At 40.2% G+C, this 20,775-nt stretch overlaps 1 protein-coding gene across 4 annotated transcripts in view; it reads left to right on the top strand.

Annotated features, from left to right (window-relative positions):
• The first annotated feature begins 1,174 nt into the window (after window positions 1–1,174).
• LMNTD1 (lamin tail domain containing 1) overlaps window positions 1,175–20,775 on the top strand; it is a 47,950-nt gene continuing 28,349 nt past the window's right edge. For 2 of the 4 annotated variants that reach the window (XM_051850348.2, XM_051850347.2), the window contains exons 1-4: window positions 1,175–1,434; window positions 1,511–1,623; window positions 4,649–4,881; window positions 8,314–8,509. In XM_051850348.2, the coding sequence (XP_051706308.2) occupies window positions 1,541–1,623; window positions 4,649–4,881; window positions 8,314–8,509 (512 nt within the window). In that variant the 5' untranslated portion in view covers window positions 1,175–1,434; window positions 1,511–1,540. The remainder of the gene's footprint in view (window positions 1,435–1,510; window positions 1,624–4,648; window positions 4,882–8,313; window positions 8,510–20,775) is intronic. The other 2 variants (XM_051850350.2, XM_008259504.4) reach the window with 2 other exon arrangements.

Below are 20,775 nucleotides of genomic sequence, written 5' to 3'. Positions count from 1 at the left end.
GTTTGGAAAATGGAGATAAGGAAAATATCCTGTGGGGAGAATGAATATTGGAACAAGGACAGATTTAAAGGTTTTGAAGGGTTTTTTTTTTCAGTTGACAAAAATTTTATTTCTCCAAACCATGTTGGAAAATATGAATGGGTTCTCTGATAAAATAATTGTTATGATAATAACTTGATTCTACTATAGTAAATCAATTAGAAAACAACGGTTAACACTTAGGAAACCTTCCGTACTTGTATAGGTACAGAAATTTGGATAGTGGTGAGGAATGATGAATTCCTTTGTAAATATAAGTATTAATGTATGAATCTCCCAATGCTACTTTTCAGGATTGGCTTATCATGCTGATAAGAACTATATTTTATGCCTGAGATGGAAAAAATATCTAAAATTTTCTGTACTTGCATTATTAGTTATATAATTCTTCTTTTTCTGAGTTATTAAAACATTTACTTTATTAATTGTCCTCTGTATTTAAATACGGCTCATCATCCCAAGAGGGGAGCCATATTTGAGTCTAAATTAGAGGATATTTCAACAATGTTCCTCAAGCAGGAAGTGTTTATTCATAGTACCTACTCAATTCCTGGTATATAGTAGATGTTCATTCAACATTTGCTGAATGAACTTCCTTCCTCAGTAATCCTCACTAACAGATGATATTACTATGTAGAGTTGTGTGCCTTTATATATTAATTTTATTCTCCTACCATCATTTTCATGAAATACGTGTGAATCTTTTATTCAGAGGAGAAGCTGAGTTAAGTGATGTCTTTGAAATCATGTCTCTGATATAGCTAGGAGAAGAGTTTAGGTTTTCTGTCGTTGTATTATTTCTACCACTAAGCTTCTTTTTGCCTTAAAATCCTGTATTTTCTACTCATTCTGCCAAGCTGTTGCCATGTGTTCAAAGCATTTGTTGAACGAAAGAAGAGGAAAGAGAGAGAAAAAACAGCTGGGACTCATCCCCTCAATATTCACAAACTGGCATTGACCATCCCCAATCCAAAAATCAAATAGCACACATTTTGATGTCAAGTCTGTCTGTTGAGAGATAGAGCTCTCCCCAAAGCAAGTGCCATTATTCAACGTCTGGGAACCACGAAGCAGGTGCAGCATCAACATAGTAATTGTTTAGAGACTGGAACTTGGTAACCATGGAGACCTCTCTCATGGTGTTCTAAGAGGCAGCATGGGCCAGCTATGAACGTTGCTGTCATAAAGCTCACTTGGCTGGGTTACTGTCCTGTGTCTTGAGCCACTTCCGGTGAATGTTACACACCTTCTCCACAGTTTGTCTGATATCCTTAGCCAGTTGCAGTATTGGCTATGTCACCACCTACACATTCACACGAGAACTTCAGTTCTGTCACCAGCTTGGGGAAGAAATCATTCAATCTGCTAGGTGCTTGAAGATAGTAGGATTAACAGGTGAGGTCACTGTCAAAGAAAACTCTGCCTTGAACGTCAGCTGTATGTCATTGTTTGATGTCATCTATTTTCCTAGGAAGGAAATGAGACTTCCCTTCTCACCAAGATGAGTGACACACAAAACATTCAGGAAGCTTCGACGGCCCCGCAGAGCGATGCCAGCAAGCAAGAAATGAAGAAACCAGAGCAGTAAGAAGGGCACACAGGGGAGGAGATGAGGGTCTGGTTTTAGAGGGAGGAAGCTGGAGTCTGCATCTTGTGCTGAGACAGCTCACGAAGCAGTTAGAATGAGACCCCAAGTGTATAGAAGAGACCCAAGTGTATTTTTAGGAAACCATGAACAAGAACATACAACTATTTCCCCCACCTATTGTTGGATACGTTTCCAGTCCTTGAGCAATATGAAAATTCTCCCTGACAGATGAGACCTGGTTGAGATTCCAAAGTTCCCATTCACGTGCTAAGGCAGTTGTTAGAAAACTTTTTTGATATTGTTTTTTAAAATGTTTTATTAATTTAAAGAGGACAGATTTCATGTATTTCATGGACAATTTCTAAGAACATAAGAAAGTGTGCTACTCTGTGTCCATCCATCTCCCCTCCTTCCATCCTTTCTTATCTTTTTCCTTTAATTTTTATAATAACATAGCTTCCATTTATAATCCCAGGCTGAATGCACCACTGACTATAATGATCAACAAGTAAAAAATAAAAACACCCTTGTTCCATAGGAGTATGGACAATATAGAATACAAAAAAAAAAAAAACTGCCAATGTGTAAAGATGAAACTGACATCTGATGATTTGCTTACTGCTTTTAGCCCTTGTCTATGCTCCTGTGGAACAGAAAACTTCTTGAGAGCAACTTTATCAACCTGTGCACCAAAACAAACAATTACTAACATTTTTGGTTTTGGAAATGTCTGTGAGAATGTTAGGTAAAAGTTGCAACTGCCTACTTTGACTACTAATGAAAATCATTGTATCAACTAAAGCAATAACATTGGTTTTCCCAAAAAAATGAACTTTAGTGTTCTGTGTACACCATGTAATGCTATTGCTACTTTGGACCTAGCTTTCCTGTGTTTGCTGTTCAATTCTAGTCCATTTTCTTCTATTTGTTTTTAGAGATCTTCTGAGAAATGATCGTTGTCAGTGTTACCAATGCAGTGGCTTCCAAAGTAACACGAGAATGCTGGCATTGAGCATTTGTAATTGTCCCTGGTTTAGTGCTCATCTATTATAGAAGACACAAAAATCACGAGAAAATCCCTAATGCTGAAGGGAGAGCTAACTAAGCATTGAGCACAGCCTCTCACCCTCCGACAATAGGCAGGTGAGGTGAGGATCCGGGTGATGGCTGCATCTCCCGTCTGCCCGTGCGGTATTTCAGCCCAGCAGACGTGCACAGCCATTAGAAAAGTCTGATTCAGCCAGGAAAACAAGAACACCCTGTGTCGCTGGGCCAGATTTCTCTAATCACATCATTTATGAAGGCTTGCTGGGAATCTTTGGTGAGAGTCGATTTATTTGGAATATGCTATCGTTTTACTGGAGAAAAAAAAAAAAACAGGAGGTTATAAAGTGAACATGCTGAAAAGATATAGCCGGGGTGTAATGAAACCCAGATGTGAGGAATGTTGAAAAGAGAGCACTTCCCCTCCTTGTTCCAGCCAGTGTCAGAGTCATGCCTCAGGTTGGACAGAGGTGAAATGTTTGAAATTTGATAATCTGGCTCTGTAGTCTCCCTCCCACCACCTTAGTGTGATAGTGGAGAGTGTAGAGCATGAGCTAGAGCCTTCCTGACTAACATAGTGCTTGGGGCGACAGCTGCATGGTGAGTGCTCCGGCTTACTAGGCTCATAATCATGTGACATGCAAAGCCAATGCCATTTAATGTTTTTAATAAACCAGGCCTGTCATGTCTATGCCTTCTGAGAAGTTCACTTAGAGCAGGTTGGTTTTGAATACAAAGCTCTCTGGATAGAAGATTTCTGATGAAGGAGCTTCCAAGTTGCAGAACAAAATGACAGGGAATACCTCTTGGTAAACAAAGAGTGGGACTGCAGATGAGTAAGCTCCATGTCCTCACTCCCCCATGGAAATGTTAAACCAAAAACACAGCACACAGCTAGGGACTGGCTCAGATAGCTCTGAGCTCTGCTCTGCTCTGAGAAGCAGACCAGAACAGTGATGATCCACGGATTATCCAGTGTGGGTAGCTCCTCACTAGCTAACATGGCACCCAGAAAGGGATGGGTTGAGGCTAAAGGGTTTTAGACTCCAGGACCATGTTCCCAATTCAGTTGTTAAACAAAAATACACACACACACACACACATACATACACACACAAACACACACACACACACACACGAATTGGGTCAAGGTCACTGGGAAGACTCTCAGTGTAGTTCATTAAGTGCATCATCCTATGCTTTCTACAAGCCAGATCAAGAGAAGGTCGCTTACATTGGAAAATGATTGTCCTGTAGTTTCAGGGTCTTGTTCAAATGACTGTGGTCTAGGTAGCACATGCCTTTATCTTAATAAGAAGGAAAATTTTCATTTATACTATAAAATTCATTTATGATAATAGTCCTTGAAAATTGTCTTTCTTCTCTGTAACACACACACACACACACACACACACACACATACACACACTGAGTTCATGTGAAAGGAATCATTCACTATAGAATTGTTAGGAAAATTAGTTAAGCAACAATGAACGAGAATTGAAAGAAAAAGTATAACAAACAATGGTATGTTAAACAGAAATTCTAGTCTTTTTAATGTTAATGGAAAGGGCAATTATGATTTAATAAATAATAGAATTGAGGTATAAATAGTTTATAGAGTCTCAGCTTTGAGTTAAAAATGCATACATAGAGCCTGGAAGGAAATGGTGAAGTCTCTAGTTATGATGTTAAAGTGATTTTTAGATTTTCTCTTTCTGTCTTCAAACATTTTGAAAAACATCTACAGTAGGAATTTTTCTTACTTTCAGATAGGAAAACATGAAAACATGCAATGAAATGATGCTAAAGCATTTTATTTCAATTACTAGAACTAGAAATGTTATATGTTGTTGTGTTTGTATTAAACACATAAGATCTTGGTAAAGCAGAATTCTGGACAATAATGATGGTCCATGCTTCTTCTAATAGTCATTTTGATTTCCTCACTGTGTTTGTTACAATTTTTTTACACAGAGGAGACGACAAACTTAAAGCTCCCCCAACAAAACAGCAGTCTTCGGTACATTTTTTCCCAAAGACAACATGTTCAGACGAAATAACACCACCGCTGTCACTGTCCTTGTCCCGTGAAATACCTCTCAGTCACTATCTGCCCAGTTCTCAGATCAGTGGAGTGACTATATCAACGATAGGACCACTGGCTTCTAAATCTACCATGAGCTGTTTCCCAGCAGACACCAGCTTTGGTAAGCAAAATATATGTCAATATTTTAAGATTATCTTTAAAACATATATGAATATTTCAACAGATGCTCTATGTGCCTCAAAGCCAGAATGATGTTTGCTTATCCTCTAGAATGATGGCAGTTTTCAAATGTCCTATGTCGATGAACTTGACTGAGGTCACCACTGATCTTTATGCACATGCATTCAGGTGCCCAGATATCTCATCCTCAAGACTGAGGTATCTTGAGCTGTCAAGACGGTTCATGGATTGACTGCTAATGTGCTCTGGGATTGCAGAGAATTAAAAATGTCAGTGTTCAGTACTAGCTACCCGTCCTCTGAATGCTACCATCATCCTGTGTGTTCTGTGTCTTTAGGGGATTTATGGCTCAAGTAAGGCCTAGACAGATAAGAGAAAGAAGAAACTTAAAGTAGGATTAAAAAATGACAGAGAGAAAAGGCAGAAGCAGTAAGGAGAACTGACAAGAGAAGAAAACGAAAGCAGTAGTACAGTATGCAAATGCAGTCAGTAATGCACTTGGCAATGCCCACACCATAGTGTGATTGTCCCTTGTCATGTTTAGGAAACTTTGAGAGTGATTTTTTCATGGTTTATGTAAAACACCATTGCCCCTGGAAACACAGACTGTACAGTTATTTTGCCTTCTACAGTGTGAGGCATCAGAGTACAGCTCCAGATCTCAGTTTGCACATGTATAAAATGAAGATTAAAATCTCAACTTTACAGGGCTAGCCTAATGATTAAATAACATGTGTATGCAAATCAGTCAACACAAAGGCTAGCACACAGTATGCGCTCATTAAAAAAAATTGTTGTCAATCCCACCATATGTGTAAACACCATCTTCTAGAAAAGACTAGGCTTCGGGGTCTGTATTTGGATTGTCAGTCAACAAGTTTCCTAACTGGCAGCACAAACTCTTCGGTGACCATCTCTCACCCCCATTTTCCATGTCCATCTTGTGGGCATTTACAAGTTGATGGGTTTCATCCATATTTCATGTTGCTTCTAGTAGTTTCCTAAACCTTTGACACACTGTTCTATAAACCTTTGTCCTACTGGTTCTATATTCATGATCCTTGTTTCATTGTATAACCAAGAGAAGCTTTCCAAAAATTCATCCCTGTATTTACCCTGCCCTTTAGCAATCACTCAAACCTACATGATTAAAATGTAAATATAAATTTTATATCCATGAGGGAAGATTTTCCATCATTGGCACTATCTCACCATGGCATACTTTCTGTAATTGGGTTAAACTTCAAAAGCTCATAATCATGGAGGGAAAACAAAATTTAGTGGCTCCACCTTGCAAAATGAGAATTGACCTAGGGTACATTCTTCTCCTTCAGCTACTGTAAATCCTACTTCTGGAGACACATGTCGGGGTCCACTGAATCTTGTGCTTACCTCACTGCCATTGGTTGTTTTAGATGGAAAAGCAGTGGGGACTGAACTGCTTTGCTTTGGAAGGTGTTCATTCCTCAGGTCAAGCTGTTAAGAAACATGCTATCTATTCCCCTCCTACAAAAGAGTTTAAGGATTAAGTAAATACTTGTCTGGGAATGAACTACTTTACTGTTTTTTTTTTCCTCTCAACAAATAGTTTGAGCAATACGCTTTAAAAACTATGGTTAAAAAAAATGATTTATTATTTCAGAGTCAGACAGAAAGAGAGAGAAGGTTGGGGGAGGCAAAGAGAGACAGCTTCCATCCACTGGTTCATTCCCCAAATGCCCACAATGCCTGTGGATGGTCTGCACTGATGCTGGGAGCCAGGAACTCAATCTATGTCTCCAACTTGGGGGGCAGAGGCTCAGCAACTTAAGCCACTACCACCAAAGCTAAAATCTGCAGCTGGTGCCAAGAATGAAGCCCAGGTATTCCACCATAGGAGGTAGGAATTTTTTTAACTTAACCACCAAGTCAAGTGCTTGCCCCAAGAACTATGATTTTGTTCTTTGTATCTTTCAGCTTGGTTTGTTTCTTTAAAAAGATATGGGGCCAAGGAGTCTCCAAAATTTACAGAAAAAAAATCTGCATTATGAAAAAACTATATTTGGATTTCAGAAATTACAGCATCAAAATAAACTTATCTTTTAATCCTATTTTCCATGAGCTTTTTGAAGTATTCTCATAAGAATGTAAAGCACACTCTAGATTATCTTAATCTTTTGAGGATTTTATACCCAAAGTCACATTAACCAAAACTTTTGTACTGAAATAACTATCATTGATTGAGTACTGGCTAAATATTAAACCCTGTGCTCAGTACACTATATTCATTATTTCCAATTTTCTTAAATGTGGTGTATTAGCCATCTTCTCATACTGCAATGAAATGCCAGAGACAAGCTAGTGGTGAATGAAATAGAGATTTGCTTAGCTCACAATTTTGGAGGCTCAAGTCTGAGATCAAGCAACCCCATGGGTTTGGCCTCGAGTGTTGGTCTCAGAAGACAATGGCAAGAACACATGATCACATCTTGAGCCGGGAATGTAAAAAGAGACTAGGCTCAAAGTCAGACTTTCACAATAACCTTCTTGTGAGAACTGCCTTTCAAGGGCACTCCCCCATCAGCTATGGACCTCCCACTAAGCCCCACCTCCTAAGGGTTCCATGACATTCTAATGCCACCTTGGTGACAAAATCTTCAACACATGAGTCTTTGGAGATAACTAAACCATCACACTCAAAGATTTTAAACCACTTGGCTTAGAAAGACAACTTTGTTGGTCTTTCTAAATCCTAGACATGTTTCCACTTCACCTTGAGCCATCTTTGTAGTGTAGCTCTTTATAAATACGTTAGATTCATCTGGCATTGTTCTGAATTCTGTGCACAGTCATGGCATTTGTTTTGTATTTGAATCTTATAGAGAGAATTTTTAAAGGACAACTTCCTGAGCAGATCCTAGAAAAAGTGATTAAGCATGTTTTTTTTTACCTTTCTAATAAAATATCTATATTAGTTGATAGAGGAAGTTTAAGTCATAAACTGGAAAGGCATTAACCATTAGTAGAAAGGACTTATTTGAAGTTTAAATAAATAAGTAACAATTTGGAGAGTATGGTAAATATGTAAATGAATAAAGTGTTTTTATTCATAACAAAGCCAAGTTACCTATTCAAAAATGAATGATGCTTCTAGTACAACTAGATAATCTCTCATTCTGCTGTTAATATAATTGGTAGTTTAAAATAGCTGAAGTAATCTCTCAAAATTGAGAATGTCATTAAAAATATTCACGTACTGTTTTTTTATAGACTTTGGGTTAAACAACTTCTAACTGTTCTGAGTTTGACAGTGAGAGTGAAGCATATAAAGAACATAGTTTTGTAGAAGCAGGAAACAAAGATTAAGGCTTTGGGTTCTTTAATGTCTTTTTATTTATTATATTCTTGTTTGCTTCCCTCAATTTTTTGAAAGGAATCAGCTGCTTCTTAGGTCCAAAGAAACAGATACTGAGCCTCAACCCTGAGCCGTCTATGATTGGGGAAGGAGACGATTATTTCCTGTCTTTGTTTGGTGATCCAGAGAAGCTTGTTTCACAGTCAGGACACACTGAGAAAATTTACAAACACTTTTCTATGATTCTTGAAGAAGTTGGCCAATCTACATCCAGGTACACCTTCTATTTGAGTTTCCTAATATCTTCTGTTTGGGTATAACCAAACAATCAATAGAAAATAGAATTCTAGTCTGTGGATAGATCTATGATTTCATCTAAAATCCTAATCAATACATTGAAATATAACTGTTTCATGTTCTCAGTGATTAAAAGCAATTGCTGTAGTTTTCTAGGACAATGAACATGGAATATTAATTCTCCAAGTATGACAGATAAAACTGTGCTGTATCATCCCTACAAATACAATCAACTCAGTTACTCAAGGACCTCCTTTTTATTGCCGATGAATCATTTAGAGGAATTTAATAGATTTTTTCTTCAGTAGGGTAGGTCGTTAAGTTATTGACAAAGTAGATAGATGAAAATCATTTTTGAGAAGACTTATTTATTTACTTATTTCAAAGAAAGAGTTACAGAGAGAGAGGGGGAGAGACAGAGAAAGATCTTTCATCTTCTGGTTCACTCCCCTAATGGCCACAACAACTGGAGTTGAGCCAATCTGAAGCCAAGAACCAAGTTCTTCTTCTAGGTCTGCAACGTGGATGCAGGGCTCCCAAGCACTTTGCTCATCTTCTAATGCTCTCCCAGGTGCATTAGCCGAGAGCTGGTTCAGAAGTGGAGCAGTCGGCACTCAAATCAGTGCTCATATGGGATGCTGGCTCCGCAGGTGGCAGCTTAGCCTTCTACACCAGAGTGCTGGCCCCAGAGAAACGAAAATCTTATCTTACTGATCCATTTTATGGCTGTTTGTATCTATGGCAAAAAAAATTCAGGAATAAAGTTGATATTAGGATTGAAGAAAAACTGAATCATCTATTCATTGCCTTAGCCATCCTTTACTTATTATAAGAATAATAGGTTAAATTGCAAACTGTGAGTAATAAAGGCATGCTTATATGGCTTGTGAGAGCACTAAAGAAAGTTGTCAGCAAGAATTGATGGTCAAATCTGAAGGAAATTTTTCCCCTGTGCTATGCTTTTTAAAATCTGTCACTTGTGCCCCATTACTATTTAACTGTGGAGAATGCCGGATTGTTAGCCCAACTGTCCAACACTTTCTCTAATCATTCATTCAATACCTACCATTATAAAAAATGAGATACTTGGGGCAAATGGTTCTTTAAAAAGCTTAAGAATGTGGTTTAAGAACTTGCATTCATGTCAGGAAAGACCTGCCCGTGAGAACGCAGAGAAAGGCGTGTAACATCCCAAGATATTCAGAGGAGAGAGACCTAGCTTCCAGCAGCGTCTGATCTGGGACAGTTTTGTGAAGGAGTTGTCATCATACTTAGCTTTGAAGAATAAGTGGGTTTGTGATATGCAAGTGTGGAGCTTGTGAGAATATCTTAGACCCCTGGTTTTAACCCTGCGTACCCAGTTACTTCACCTGGGGAGCTTTGCATGTCCTGATACCGTCTCACACTACTTGAGACTCAGTGTCCAATGGCAGACTTGGGTATCTATAGTTTCTTCCTTAATAATGTGGTGATTCCAATGCACAACCAAGATTCAAAACAATTAGTCTAGGGCACAGGAGCCCCATAAACCAAGTGAAGATGACAAAAAAGCTAAGGTCAGTTTAAAAGAATTGTACAGTTTAGCTACGCTGAGCAGTGCACAGAGACATACGAAAGAGTAGTAAGTGCAGGCTCAAGGACACATCCCGGTGAGCCTGGGACCCCAGGTGGAAGGAATTGGATTTCACCAGGGACCATGGGGTGACAGAAGTGGCATCCAGAACATCTCATCTCTGGCAAAATGCATATTCTGCATGGATACTGAATTCTGTCAAATGCTTTCTATTCATTTGCTGAGATGATTGTATGATTTATCTCAATGATGTTAAAGAAATCTGAATACTTTTAGAATAAGCCTCATGTGATAACACCGGTTTTCCATTGAATGTATTATTGAATTGAACTTGCTAGAATTTTGTCTCCGACTTCCACATCTATGCTGAGAAAGCCTGTTGGTCTGTGTTTTGCTTTTCCTGTGGTATTTTTGTCTGCTGTGGCATAGAGTAATGCCCACCTCATGAACTGAATAGGGGTATAGTTCCTTCTCTTTTTTTTTTTAGCTCATGTAAAACTGATGTTATTTTTCCCTTAAATGTTTTAGAAAATTGATTGGTGAAATCGCCTAGGCCAGTAGGTTCTTTATGGGAAAGATTTTTGAATAAAATGCTATTTTAAGATAGATACCAAGCCATTCTGCTACCTGTTTCTCCTTTAGTGAAGTTGAGTAGTTTGTGTCCTTCAAGGAATTTGTTCAGTTCACCCAAATTGTTAGATTTATTGACATGTAGTTGTTTACAGTAGTCCCTTAGTATTTTGTGTTATCTGTAGGATCTGAACTGATGTCACCTTACTCCTTCCTGTGTCTCCTCTTGATCAGCCTTACTATGAATTTAGAAGCTTCATTGAGCTTCTCAAAAAACCAGATTTTATGGATTCCTACTCGCTTGCTTTCTAATTTATTTATTTCCGACCTTACATACATTCCCTTTCTTCTGTCTAATTCAGGTTTCATTTGTTTTCATACTTCTAATTTCTTAGACCATTGATTTGATATTTTTTCTCTTCTAATATAGCTGTTTAATGTTATGAATTTTCCCCAAAATATAACTTACTGGAATCCCACAAATTCTGCTATGCTGTATTTTCATTTTTATCCAGCTCATATTAATTTCTCATTTAATTTTTGATCCTTGGGTAATTGGAAAGCATACTTTTCAGTTCCCAAATACTGTATATATTTTTCCAGTTCCAGTGATTTTTCACACATCTTCCTATTAATTTCTACTTAAATTACATTGTAATCACAGAATATAAATGGTGTGACTTGAATGCTTTTAAATTTACTGATATTGGCCTGCACTGCGGCTCAATAGGCTAATCCTCTGCCTGCAGCGCCGGCACACCGGGTTCTAGTCCCTGTCGGGGCACCAGATTCTGTCCCGGTTGCCCCTCTTCCAGTCCAGCTCTCTGCTGTGGCCTGGGAAGGCAGTGGAGAATGGTGCAAGTGCTTGGGCCCCTGTACCCACATGGGAGACCAGGAGGAAGCACCTGGCTTCTGGCTTCGGATCAGTGTGTTGTGCCGGCCGCAGCATGCTGGCCGCAGCAGCCACTGGGGGTGAACCCACAGAAAAGGAAGACCTTTCTCTCTGTCTCTCTCTCTCTCTCATTGTCCACTCTACCTGTCAAAAAAAAAAAAAGAATTTATTTGTGGGGAGCAACCCGGACTAGACTAAGTTACTGGAATTAAGACTTATTCTATGCATCTGCTCTCCCACAATATGGCACTGGGAGAGGAGTAAACAGCTTCTACCCAGCTGCCTCCAGTTCAACCAATAAACAGCAGGACTTGCTCCTGATTGGAGGAGAGCAGCATACTCGGCGTGTGGGCAGCTGAGTTGGGATTGGTAGAGGAGGACTATAAAGGAGGAGAGAGACGGCATGCACCAGGAACATCTAAGAGGAACATCTAAGAGGAACATCTAAGGGGAACATCTAAGGGGAACACCTGTGCAGCCCCGAGAGAGCCGGCCGGCAGTGTGCTGCTCCCCTGCGGAAGTGGGGAAAGTGGCCAGGGGGAACCGCCCTTCCACGGAGGTGGAAGGGACAGTAGCCAACCCGGGAAGAACCAGCAGCAAACCCGGGGAGGGCCAAGCAGACAAAGAACAGCGCAGGGTTTAGTGTCGTTCCTCCACGAAGACGGGGAACGACATTTATTGATATTTGTGTTATAGGCAAGACATTTACTATCCTGGTAATTGTTCTGGTACACTTCAAAAGAACATGCATTCTTCTGAGTGAAGAATTCGCCGGATTCTGTCCCGGTTGCTTCTCTTCCAGTCCAGCACTTTGCTGTGGCCCGGGAGTGCAGTGGAGGATGGTCCAAATGCTTGGGCCCTGCACCTGCTTGGGAGACCCGGAGAAGCACCTGGCTCCTGGATTTGGATCAGCGCAGTGCACTGGCCATAGTGGCCATTTGGGGGTGAACCAATGGAAGGAAGACCTTTCTGTCTGTCTCTCTCTCTCACTGTCTAACTCTGCCTGTCAAAAAAATAAATAAACAAACTGTTTGTGTCTATATTCCATATTTTTTTAACTTTTATTTAATGAATATAAATTTCCAAAGTACGATTTATGGATTACAATGGCTTCCCCCACATACTGTCCCTCCCACCCACTACCCTCCCCTTTCCCACTCCCTCTCCCCTTCCATTCACATCAAGATTCATTTTCGATTATCTTAATATACAGAAGATCAGCTTAGTATACATTAAGTAAGGATTTCAACAGTTTGCTCCCACACAGGAACATAAAGTGAAAAATAATAGATGATTTTTTTTAAATGATGATGAAATCAGATCAGACCTATTGTCATGTTTAATCCCAGTGAGCGTCAAGTTGGGAGTTGATAATTTCTTTTTTTTTTTTTTTACAGAGGATCAGTTTAGTATACATTAAGTAAAGATTTCAACAGTTTGCACCCCCATAGAAACACAAAGTGAAATATATTGTTTGAGTACTCGTTATAGCATTAAATCTCAATACACAGCACATTAAGGACAGAGATCCTACATGAGGAGTAAGTGCACAGTGACTCCTGTTGTTGACTTTACCAATTGACACTCCTGTCTATGGCATCAGTAGTCTCCCTATGCTCCAGTCATGAGTTTCCAAGGCTATGGAAGCCCTCTGAGTTCTCCGATTCTTATCTTGTTAAGACAAGGTCATAGTCAAAGTGGAGGTTCTCTCCTCCCTTCAGAGAAAGGTACCTCCTTCTTTGAAGACCTGTTCTTTCCACTGGGATCTCACTTGCAGAGATCTTTTTGCCAGAGTGTCTTGGCTTTCCATGCCTGAAATACTCTCATGGGCTTTTCAGCCAGATCCGAATGCCTTTAGGGCTGATTCTGAGGCCAGAGTGCTATTTAGGACATCTGCCATTCTATGAGTCTGCTGAGTATCTCACTTCCCATGTTGGATCACTCTCCCCTTTATTTATTCCATCGGTTAGTGTTAGCAGGTACTAGACTTGGTTATGTGCTCCCTTTGACTCTTAGTCCTTTCATTATCATCAATTGTGAACTGAAATTGATCACTTGGAATAGTGAGATGGCATTGGTACATGCCACCTTGATGGGATTGAATTGGAATCCCCTGCTATGTTTCTAACTCTACCATTTGGGGCAAGTCAGCTTGAGCATATCCCAAATTATACATCTCTTCCCCCTCTTATTCCCACTCTTATGTTTAACAGGGATCACATTTCAGTTAATTTTTAACACTTAAGAATAACTGTGTATTAATTACAGAATTAAACCAGTCATATTAAGTAGAACAGACAAAAAAACTACTAAGAGGATAATGTATTAAGTTGTTCATTAACAGTCAGGGCTATGCTGATCAAGTCACCGTTTCCCATAGTGTCCATTTCACTTCAGGAGGTTTCCTTTTTGGTGTTCAGTCAGTTGTCACCGATCAGGGAGAACATATGGTATTTGTCCCTTTGGGACTGGCTTATTTCACTCAGCATGATGTGTTCCAGATTCCTCCATTTTGTTGCAAATGACTGGATTTTGTTGTTTCTTACTGCGGTATAGTATTCTAAAGAGTACATATCCCATAATTTCTTTATCCAGTCTACCGTTGATGGGCATTTAGGTCGGTTCCAGGTCTTAGCTATTGTGAATTGAGCTGCAATAAACATTAGGCTGCAGACCGCTTTTTTGTTTGCCAATTTAAATTCCTTTGGGTAAATTCCAAGGAGTGGGATGGCTGGGTCGAACGGTAGGGTTATCTTCAGGTTTCTGAGGAATCTCCAGACTGACTTCCATAGTGGCTTGACCAGTTTGCATTCCCACCAACAGTGGGTTAGTGTCCCTTTTTCCCCACATCCTCGCCAGCATCTGTTGTTGGTAGATTTCTGAATGTGAGCCATTCTAACCGGGGTGAGGTGAAACCTCATTGTGGTTTTGATTTGCATTTCCCTGATTGCTAATGACCTTGAACATTTTTTCATGTGCCTGTTGGCCATTTGGATTTCCTCTTTTGAAAAATATCTATTGAGGTCCTTGGCCCATCTCTTAAGTGGGTTGTTGGTTTTGTTTTTGTGGAGTTTCTTGATCTCTTTGTAGATTCTGGTTATTAACCCTTTATCTGTTGCATAGTTTGCAAATATTTTTTCCCATTCTGTCGGTTGTCTCTTCACTCTCCTGTTTCTTTTGCAGTACATAAACTTCTCAATTTGATGCAATCCCAATAGTTAATTTTGGCTTTGACTGCCTGTGCCTCCCGGGTCTTTTCCAGAAACTCTTTGCCTGTGCCAATATCTTGAAGGGTTTCTCCAATGTTCTCTAGTAACTTGATGGTGTCAGGTCGTAGATTTAGGTCTTTAATCCATGTTGAGTGGATTTTTGTGTAAGGTGTAAGGTAGGGGTCTTGCTTCATGCTTCTGCACGTGGAAATCCAATTTTCCCAGCACCATTTATTGAATAGACTGTCCTTGCTCCAGGAATTAGTTTTAGATCCTTGATCAAATATAAGTTGGCTGTAGATGTTTGGATTGATTTCTGGTGTTTCAATTCTGTTCCATTGGTCTATCCATCTGTTTCTGTACCAGTACCATGCTGTTTTGATTACAACTGCCCTGTAGTATGTCCTGAAATCTGGTATTGTGATGCCTCCGGCTTTGTTTTTGTTGTACAAGATTGCTTTAGCTATTCGAGGTCTCTTGTGCCTCCATATAAATTTCAGCACCATTTTTTCCAGATCTGAGAAGAAGGTCTTCGGTATCTTGATTGGTATTGCATTGAATTTATAAATTGCTTTTGGGAGAATGGACATTTTGATGATGTTGATTCTTCCAATCCATGAGCATGGAAGATTTTTCCATTTCTTGGTATCCTCTTCTATTTCTTTCTTTAAGGTTTTGTAATTTTCATCGTAGAGATCTTTAACATCCTTGGTTAAGTTTATTCCAAGGTATTTGATTGTTTTTGTAGCTATTGTGAATGGGATTGATCTTAGAAGTTCTTCCTCAGCCATGGCATTGTCTGTGTATACAAAGGCTGTTGATTTTTGTGCATTGATTTTATACCCTGCTACTTTGCCAAAATCTTCTATGAGTTCCAATAGTCTCTTAGTAGAGTTCTTTGGGTCCCCTAAATAAAGAATCATGTCATCTGCAAAGAGGGATAGTTTTTGTGGTAAAGTTTATGGTGTCTGATATTAAGATGGCTACGCCCGCTCTTTTTTCATTTCTGTTGGCATGGTATATCTTTTTCCAGCCTTTCACTTTCAGTCTGTATGGATCTTTGTTGGAAAGATGTGTTTCTTGTAAGCAGCAAATAGATGGGTTTTGTTCCTTAACCCAATCAGCCAATCGGTGTCTTTTAACTGGACAGTTCAGGCCATTCACGTTCAATGTGACTAATGATAAGTGGTAACTTTGCCCTGCCATTTGCCAAAGATAAGTTCTAATATATGCTTTGAATTCCCTGTGATCTTTTGCTGTGAGGTTTCCTTCCTTGGTTTCCTTCCTTTACCTTCTTTCATATTGATGACCGTGTTTCTTTGTTTCTGTGTGTAACACATCTTTAAGCATCTTTTGCAGGGCTGGACGAGTGGCAACAAATTCTTTCAATTTCTGTTTGCTATGAAAAGTCTTTATTTCACCTTCATTCACAAATGATAGCTTTGCAGGATATAATATTCTGGGCTGGCAGTTTTTCTCTCTTAGTACCTGGGCTATATCTCGCCATTCCCTCCTAGCTTGTAGAGTTTCTGATGAGAAGTCAGCTGTGAGTCTGATTGGAGATCCTCTGAGAGTAATCTGACGTTTCTCTCTTGCACATTTTAGGATCTTTTCTTTATGTTTCACTGTGGAGAGTTTAATTACAACGTGTCGTGGTGAGGATCTCTTTTGGTCGTGTTTATTAGGGGTTCTGTGAGCTTCCTGTACTAGGATTTCTCTGTCCTTCTCCAAACCTGGGAAATTTTCTGCTAATATCTCACTAAAAAGGCCTTCCAATCCTTTCTCCCTCTCCATGCCTTCAGGAACTCCTAGAACCCGAATGTTGGGTTTTTTAATAGTATCCTGAAGATTCCCGACAATATGTTTTAGATTTCTGATTTCCTCTTCTTTTCTTTGGTCTGACTGTATCCTTTCCTGTTCTCTGTCTTCTAAGTCCGATATTCTCTCTTCTGCTTCACCCATTCTGTTTGTAAGGCTCTCTATTGTGTTTTTCATTTGATCTATTGAATTCTTCACTTCAGTCACTATCAGAGTTTCCTGTTGTACTAGTTGTTTCGTTTCATTTTGATTCCTCCTTAATATTTCATTTTCACGAGAGAGATTTTCTATCTTGTCCATTAAGGATTTCTGTAGTTCAAGAATTTGTTTTTGAGAACTTCTTAATGTTCCTATCAATTTTTTGAGATCTGCTTCTTGCATTTCTTCTAACTCATCATCTTCATAATCTTGAATTGGGGTGTCTTTTTCATTTGAGGGCTTCATGGTGACTTCCTTGTTTTTATTACCTCGGTTTTTGCGTTTGTTATTTGGCATATTGGAGATATTTGGTTTCTTCACTGTGGTGCTTTTTCTTGTTATACTATGACTCTAGATTAAGTGGACTATCTGTTTTTGATGGAGCCTTAGGGCTTGAGATGGGTGTGGCCTGAGAGCTCTGTTTGGTGTGCCAAAGGTGACACTCCCAGGTTAGGCGTGGTAAACCTCTCTCTCTCTCTCTCTCTCTCTCTTTTTTGATTCAAAAGGGAAGTTATTCTGCACAGCTGAACGAAGTTGGAGGTAGTTAGCAGGCAAATGATATACCCACAGGAGCCAGAGATCAGAAGCTCTTTCCCAAGGACCACACAGGGAATCTGTTCTGCCCTCAGAGTGGGCTCAAATTCTCCTTCAGTCTCCCACTGGGTTGCCAAAGTTACGGAATTGTAGCATCTCTGGAGAGTGCTCACGTGAATTCCGTGAGTTCTCTCCCCCACCGTCTCTTTTTTCACAGTCTCAGTTCAGTAGCACCACAAATTTTCTAGGTCCTAATCTCCTGTTAATTTGCCCCGCCCAGAGTCAGGTTTTTCTGCTAGGCTCAGGGCCGGTGCAGACCTGAGGTCGCTCTGCTTATGACGTATGTCCAAGATGGCGCCTGCTCTTTGTCTTGCTCGCCCTTGAGAGGTGAGCGGAGAGAGAGAAACCCGTGTCCATACCAGTCACCCTTTTTTTTTTTTCCTCTCTCTCTCTTCCAGTTAGTCTGGTGAAGTTTCCCCCCCACCGGGGGTCGTTCCCTCTAGTCTCCTCTCTCCACTTGCCTGCCGGTGTCTCGGGCTATTGAGGTTCGGCTCACCTCGTGTTCCAGCGCTGGTGTGTTGAGTCTGCCACTGGTTTCCCGAACTGTGGGCTCCCACGCTCTCCACGCAGGTCCGCTCCCCTTCCAGCGCCGATGTGTGGACTCGGAGCCCTGGACATCCCAAGTCTTCCCGCTGTTGTCTGTGTGGCACGCACTCCCCTTCGAGCATGGTGCGCAGAGCCTGCGGCTTGCGCAGCTCGATCCCGTGGCTCGGCTTCCGCGGCTCGGTCCCGCGGCTCAGCTTCCGTCCGGTGGGCGACCTTGTTCTCCCAGTAGGTCCTCCGATTCACGGCCACTCAATCCAGAAGAGTTTCCTCTGCAATATTTTCCTGGTTCTTTTTTCTGAGGCTACCGTAACTCCCCTTTTATTAAACTAAATTTTCCCGGACTATCGGTGCGCGCCCTCACTATTCCGCCATCTTGGCTCCGCCCCCTATATTCCATATTTTATGGAAAGCATAAAGTTGAGACTTGCTCTTTTAGCCAGTCTGACATCTCTGTCTTAATTGGAATATTTAAACCATTAACATTTAAAGTGATCAATAATATGGTTAAAGTCTACCATCTTAGCTATTTTTTATTTGTCCCAATTGTTCTATGTTCCATTTCCAATGTTTTATACCCTTTTTGAATTGAGTATTATTAATAATTCTACTTTATTTCCTTTGTTGGTTTTATAAGGTATAGTTCTGTTGTTTCAGTAGTTGTATCCAAGTTTGTAATATATATATATTGATATATATATAAATATATTACAAACTTGGATGCATATATATAATATATGTGTATATATTATATATACATATATGTAATATACATATTAAACTTATGATGGACAATCTTCAAGTGATATTATTCCAATACCCAAATAGTATAAGAATCTTAAAATATAATATTGTCATTTCTTCCCTCCTGGCTTTTGTCTTTTATCTATATGGTAATCTTTATACTGTATTAAATTTTATTTGGTCAATTTTGAAAGATACAAATAATGAGCAAAATATCTTTCACAATATATTTACCCTGATAGATTTTCAGAACTCTTTATTTTTCTGTTTTTTTTTTTTAAGATTTATTTATTTTATTTGAAAGAGTTACAGAGAGAGAGGAGAGACAGAGAGAGAGAGAGGTCTTCATCCGATGGTTCACTCCCCAAATGGCTGCAACAGCCTGAGCTGCGCCGATCCGAAGCCAGGAGCCAGGAGCTTCTTCTGGGTCTCCCACATGGGTGCAGGAGTCCAAGGACTTGGGCCATCTTCCACTGCTTTCCCGGGCCATAGCAGAGAGCTGGACAGGAAGTGAAGCAGCCGGGTCTTGAACCGGCGCCCATATGGGATGCCGGCGCTTCAGGCCAGGGCATTAACCCACTGCGCCACAGCACCAGCCCTTATTTTTCTGTTTACGATCATATTTCCACCCAAGGAAAATTCTTAAAAAGAATTTCCTTTAATATCTCTTGTAAGATCACAATATTTCTTGTAATTTTTAATTCAATCGAATAATTAGTTTATTAAGCTAAATTAATGTAATGCTTCTTGTAGGATTTAATATTTCTTGTGATTAATTCCTTCCTCGATCTTTTTTCTGAAAAGTTTTGTTTTAAGAAGATACTTTTCAACGAGTATGGCGTTTCACAGGTTTTCTTGAGTACCCTGAAGATGCCACTCCCGTATCATCCTGTCTGCCTGGTGTCTGATACCTTTGCTGTCATCCTCTTATTCCTCTGTATAAACACGTCTCTCACTTTCCCCCTCATTCAGTTTGGGAGATTTGATTATGATGTGCTTTTCTGTGGCTTTCTTCAGGTTTCCTATACTAATGGTTGTTTAACTTCTTTGATGTGAATCAGATTTATAGAATTTGAGTTGAAAAAAACGGGGAAAATGGCCTTTATTTCTTCACACATTTTTCACTTGTTAATTGTTTTTTAAATATTTATTTATTTGAAAGGCAGAGTTACAAAGAGAGAGGGAGAAGCAGAGAGAAAGAGAGAGAGAGAATCTTCCATCTGCTGGTTCACTCCCCAGAAGGCCACAGTGGCAAAGACTGGACCAGGCTGAAGGCAGGAGACGGGAATTCAATTTAGGTGGAAGCACTTGGGCCTTCTGCCGCTGCCTTCCCAGGCACAGTGGCAGAGAGCTGGAACAGAAGTGCAGCAGCTGGGACTGGAATCAGTGCTCTGATATGGGATGGCAGCCCTGCAAGAGGCAGCTTCACCCCGTGAACCGCAATGCCAGCACCTTCCCATAGTTTTCTGTACCCGCACCCCCACCAGCCCCTTCCTCTCCTTTCTAAGGACTCCAGTTATACACACATTTGAGCACTAAAATTACACCGGGATTCTCTAATGCTGGTACGCTTTATATTGGGATGTTTTTTCTGGTGATGTTTCTTTCGGGAATCTGCTACTATGTCTTCTAGTGCACTAGACTTTCCCTCTGCAATGCCTGATCTTCTGTTCATCTTTCCAGGATAACCGTCGCCCCTCCATGGCTCAGTATGCACCGGTCAGTCCTTGCTCCAGCATCTTGAACATCCAAGTGTAGTTACAAAGATCTTTCCCTGTTTTGTTCTTTCTAACACCTGTGTCAATTCTGGGTCAGTTTTAATTTGGTGCTTTTTCTGATTATATGGGTTGTGTTTTATGATTTATTTGGATGCCTGGTGATCTGTAATTAGATCCTAGGAGTTTTGAATTGTACCTGGGTTGAGACCTGGAAGGTTGTAGACCTATTTGACTTGGGAGCAGAGCAAGAACAGAGACAAGGTTCTTCTCAGTACCCCGAGTGCCTGTGACCTGGGACGGTGTTTAGTCTGGCTGGTGGGAATGAGCTCTCTTCCTGGTCCTGCGAGGGAGTTCCAGGGAGTGTTCCTTCTAATCTCTTCCAGT

This window comes from Oryctolagus cuniculus, chromosome 9, assembly GCF_964237555.1.
Source record: "Oryctolagus cuniculus chromosome 9, mOryCun1.1, whole genome shotgun sequence".
NCBI classification, from domain to species: Eukaryota; Metazoa; Chordata; class Mammalia; order Lagomorpha; family Leporidae; genus Oryctolagus; species Oryctolagus cuniculus.
The sequence above is the reverse complement of the archived record's forward strand: the minus strand, read 5'-3'. Positions and strand labels throughout refer to the sequence as shown.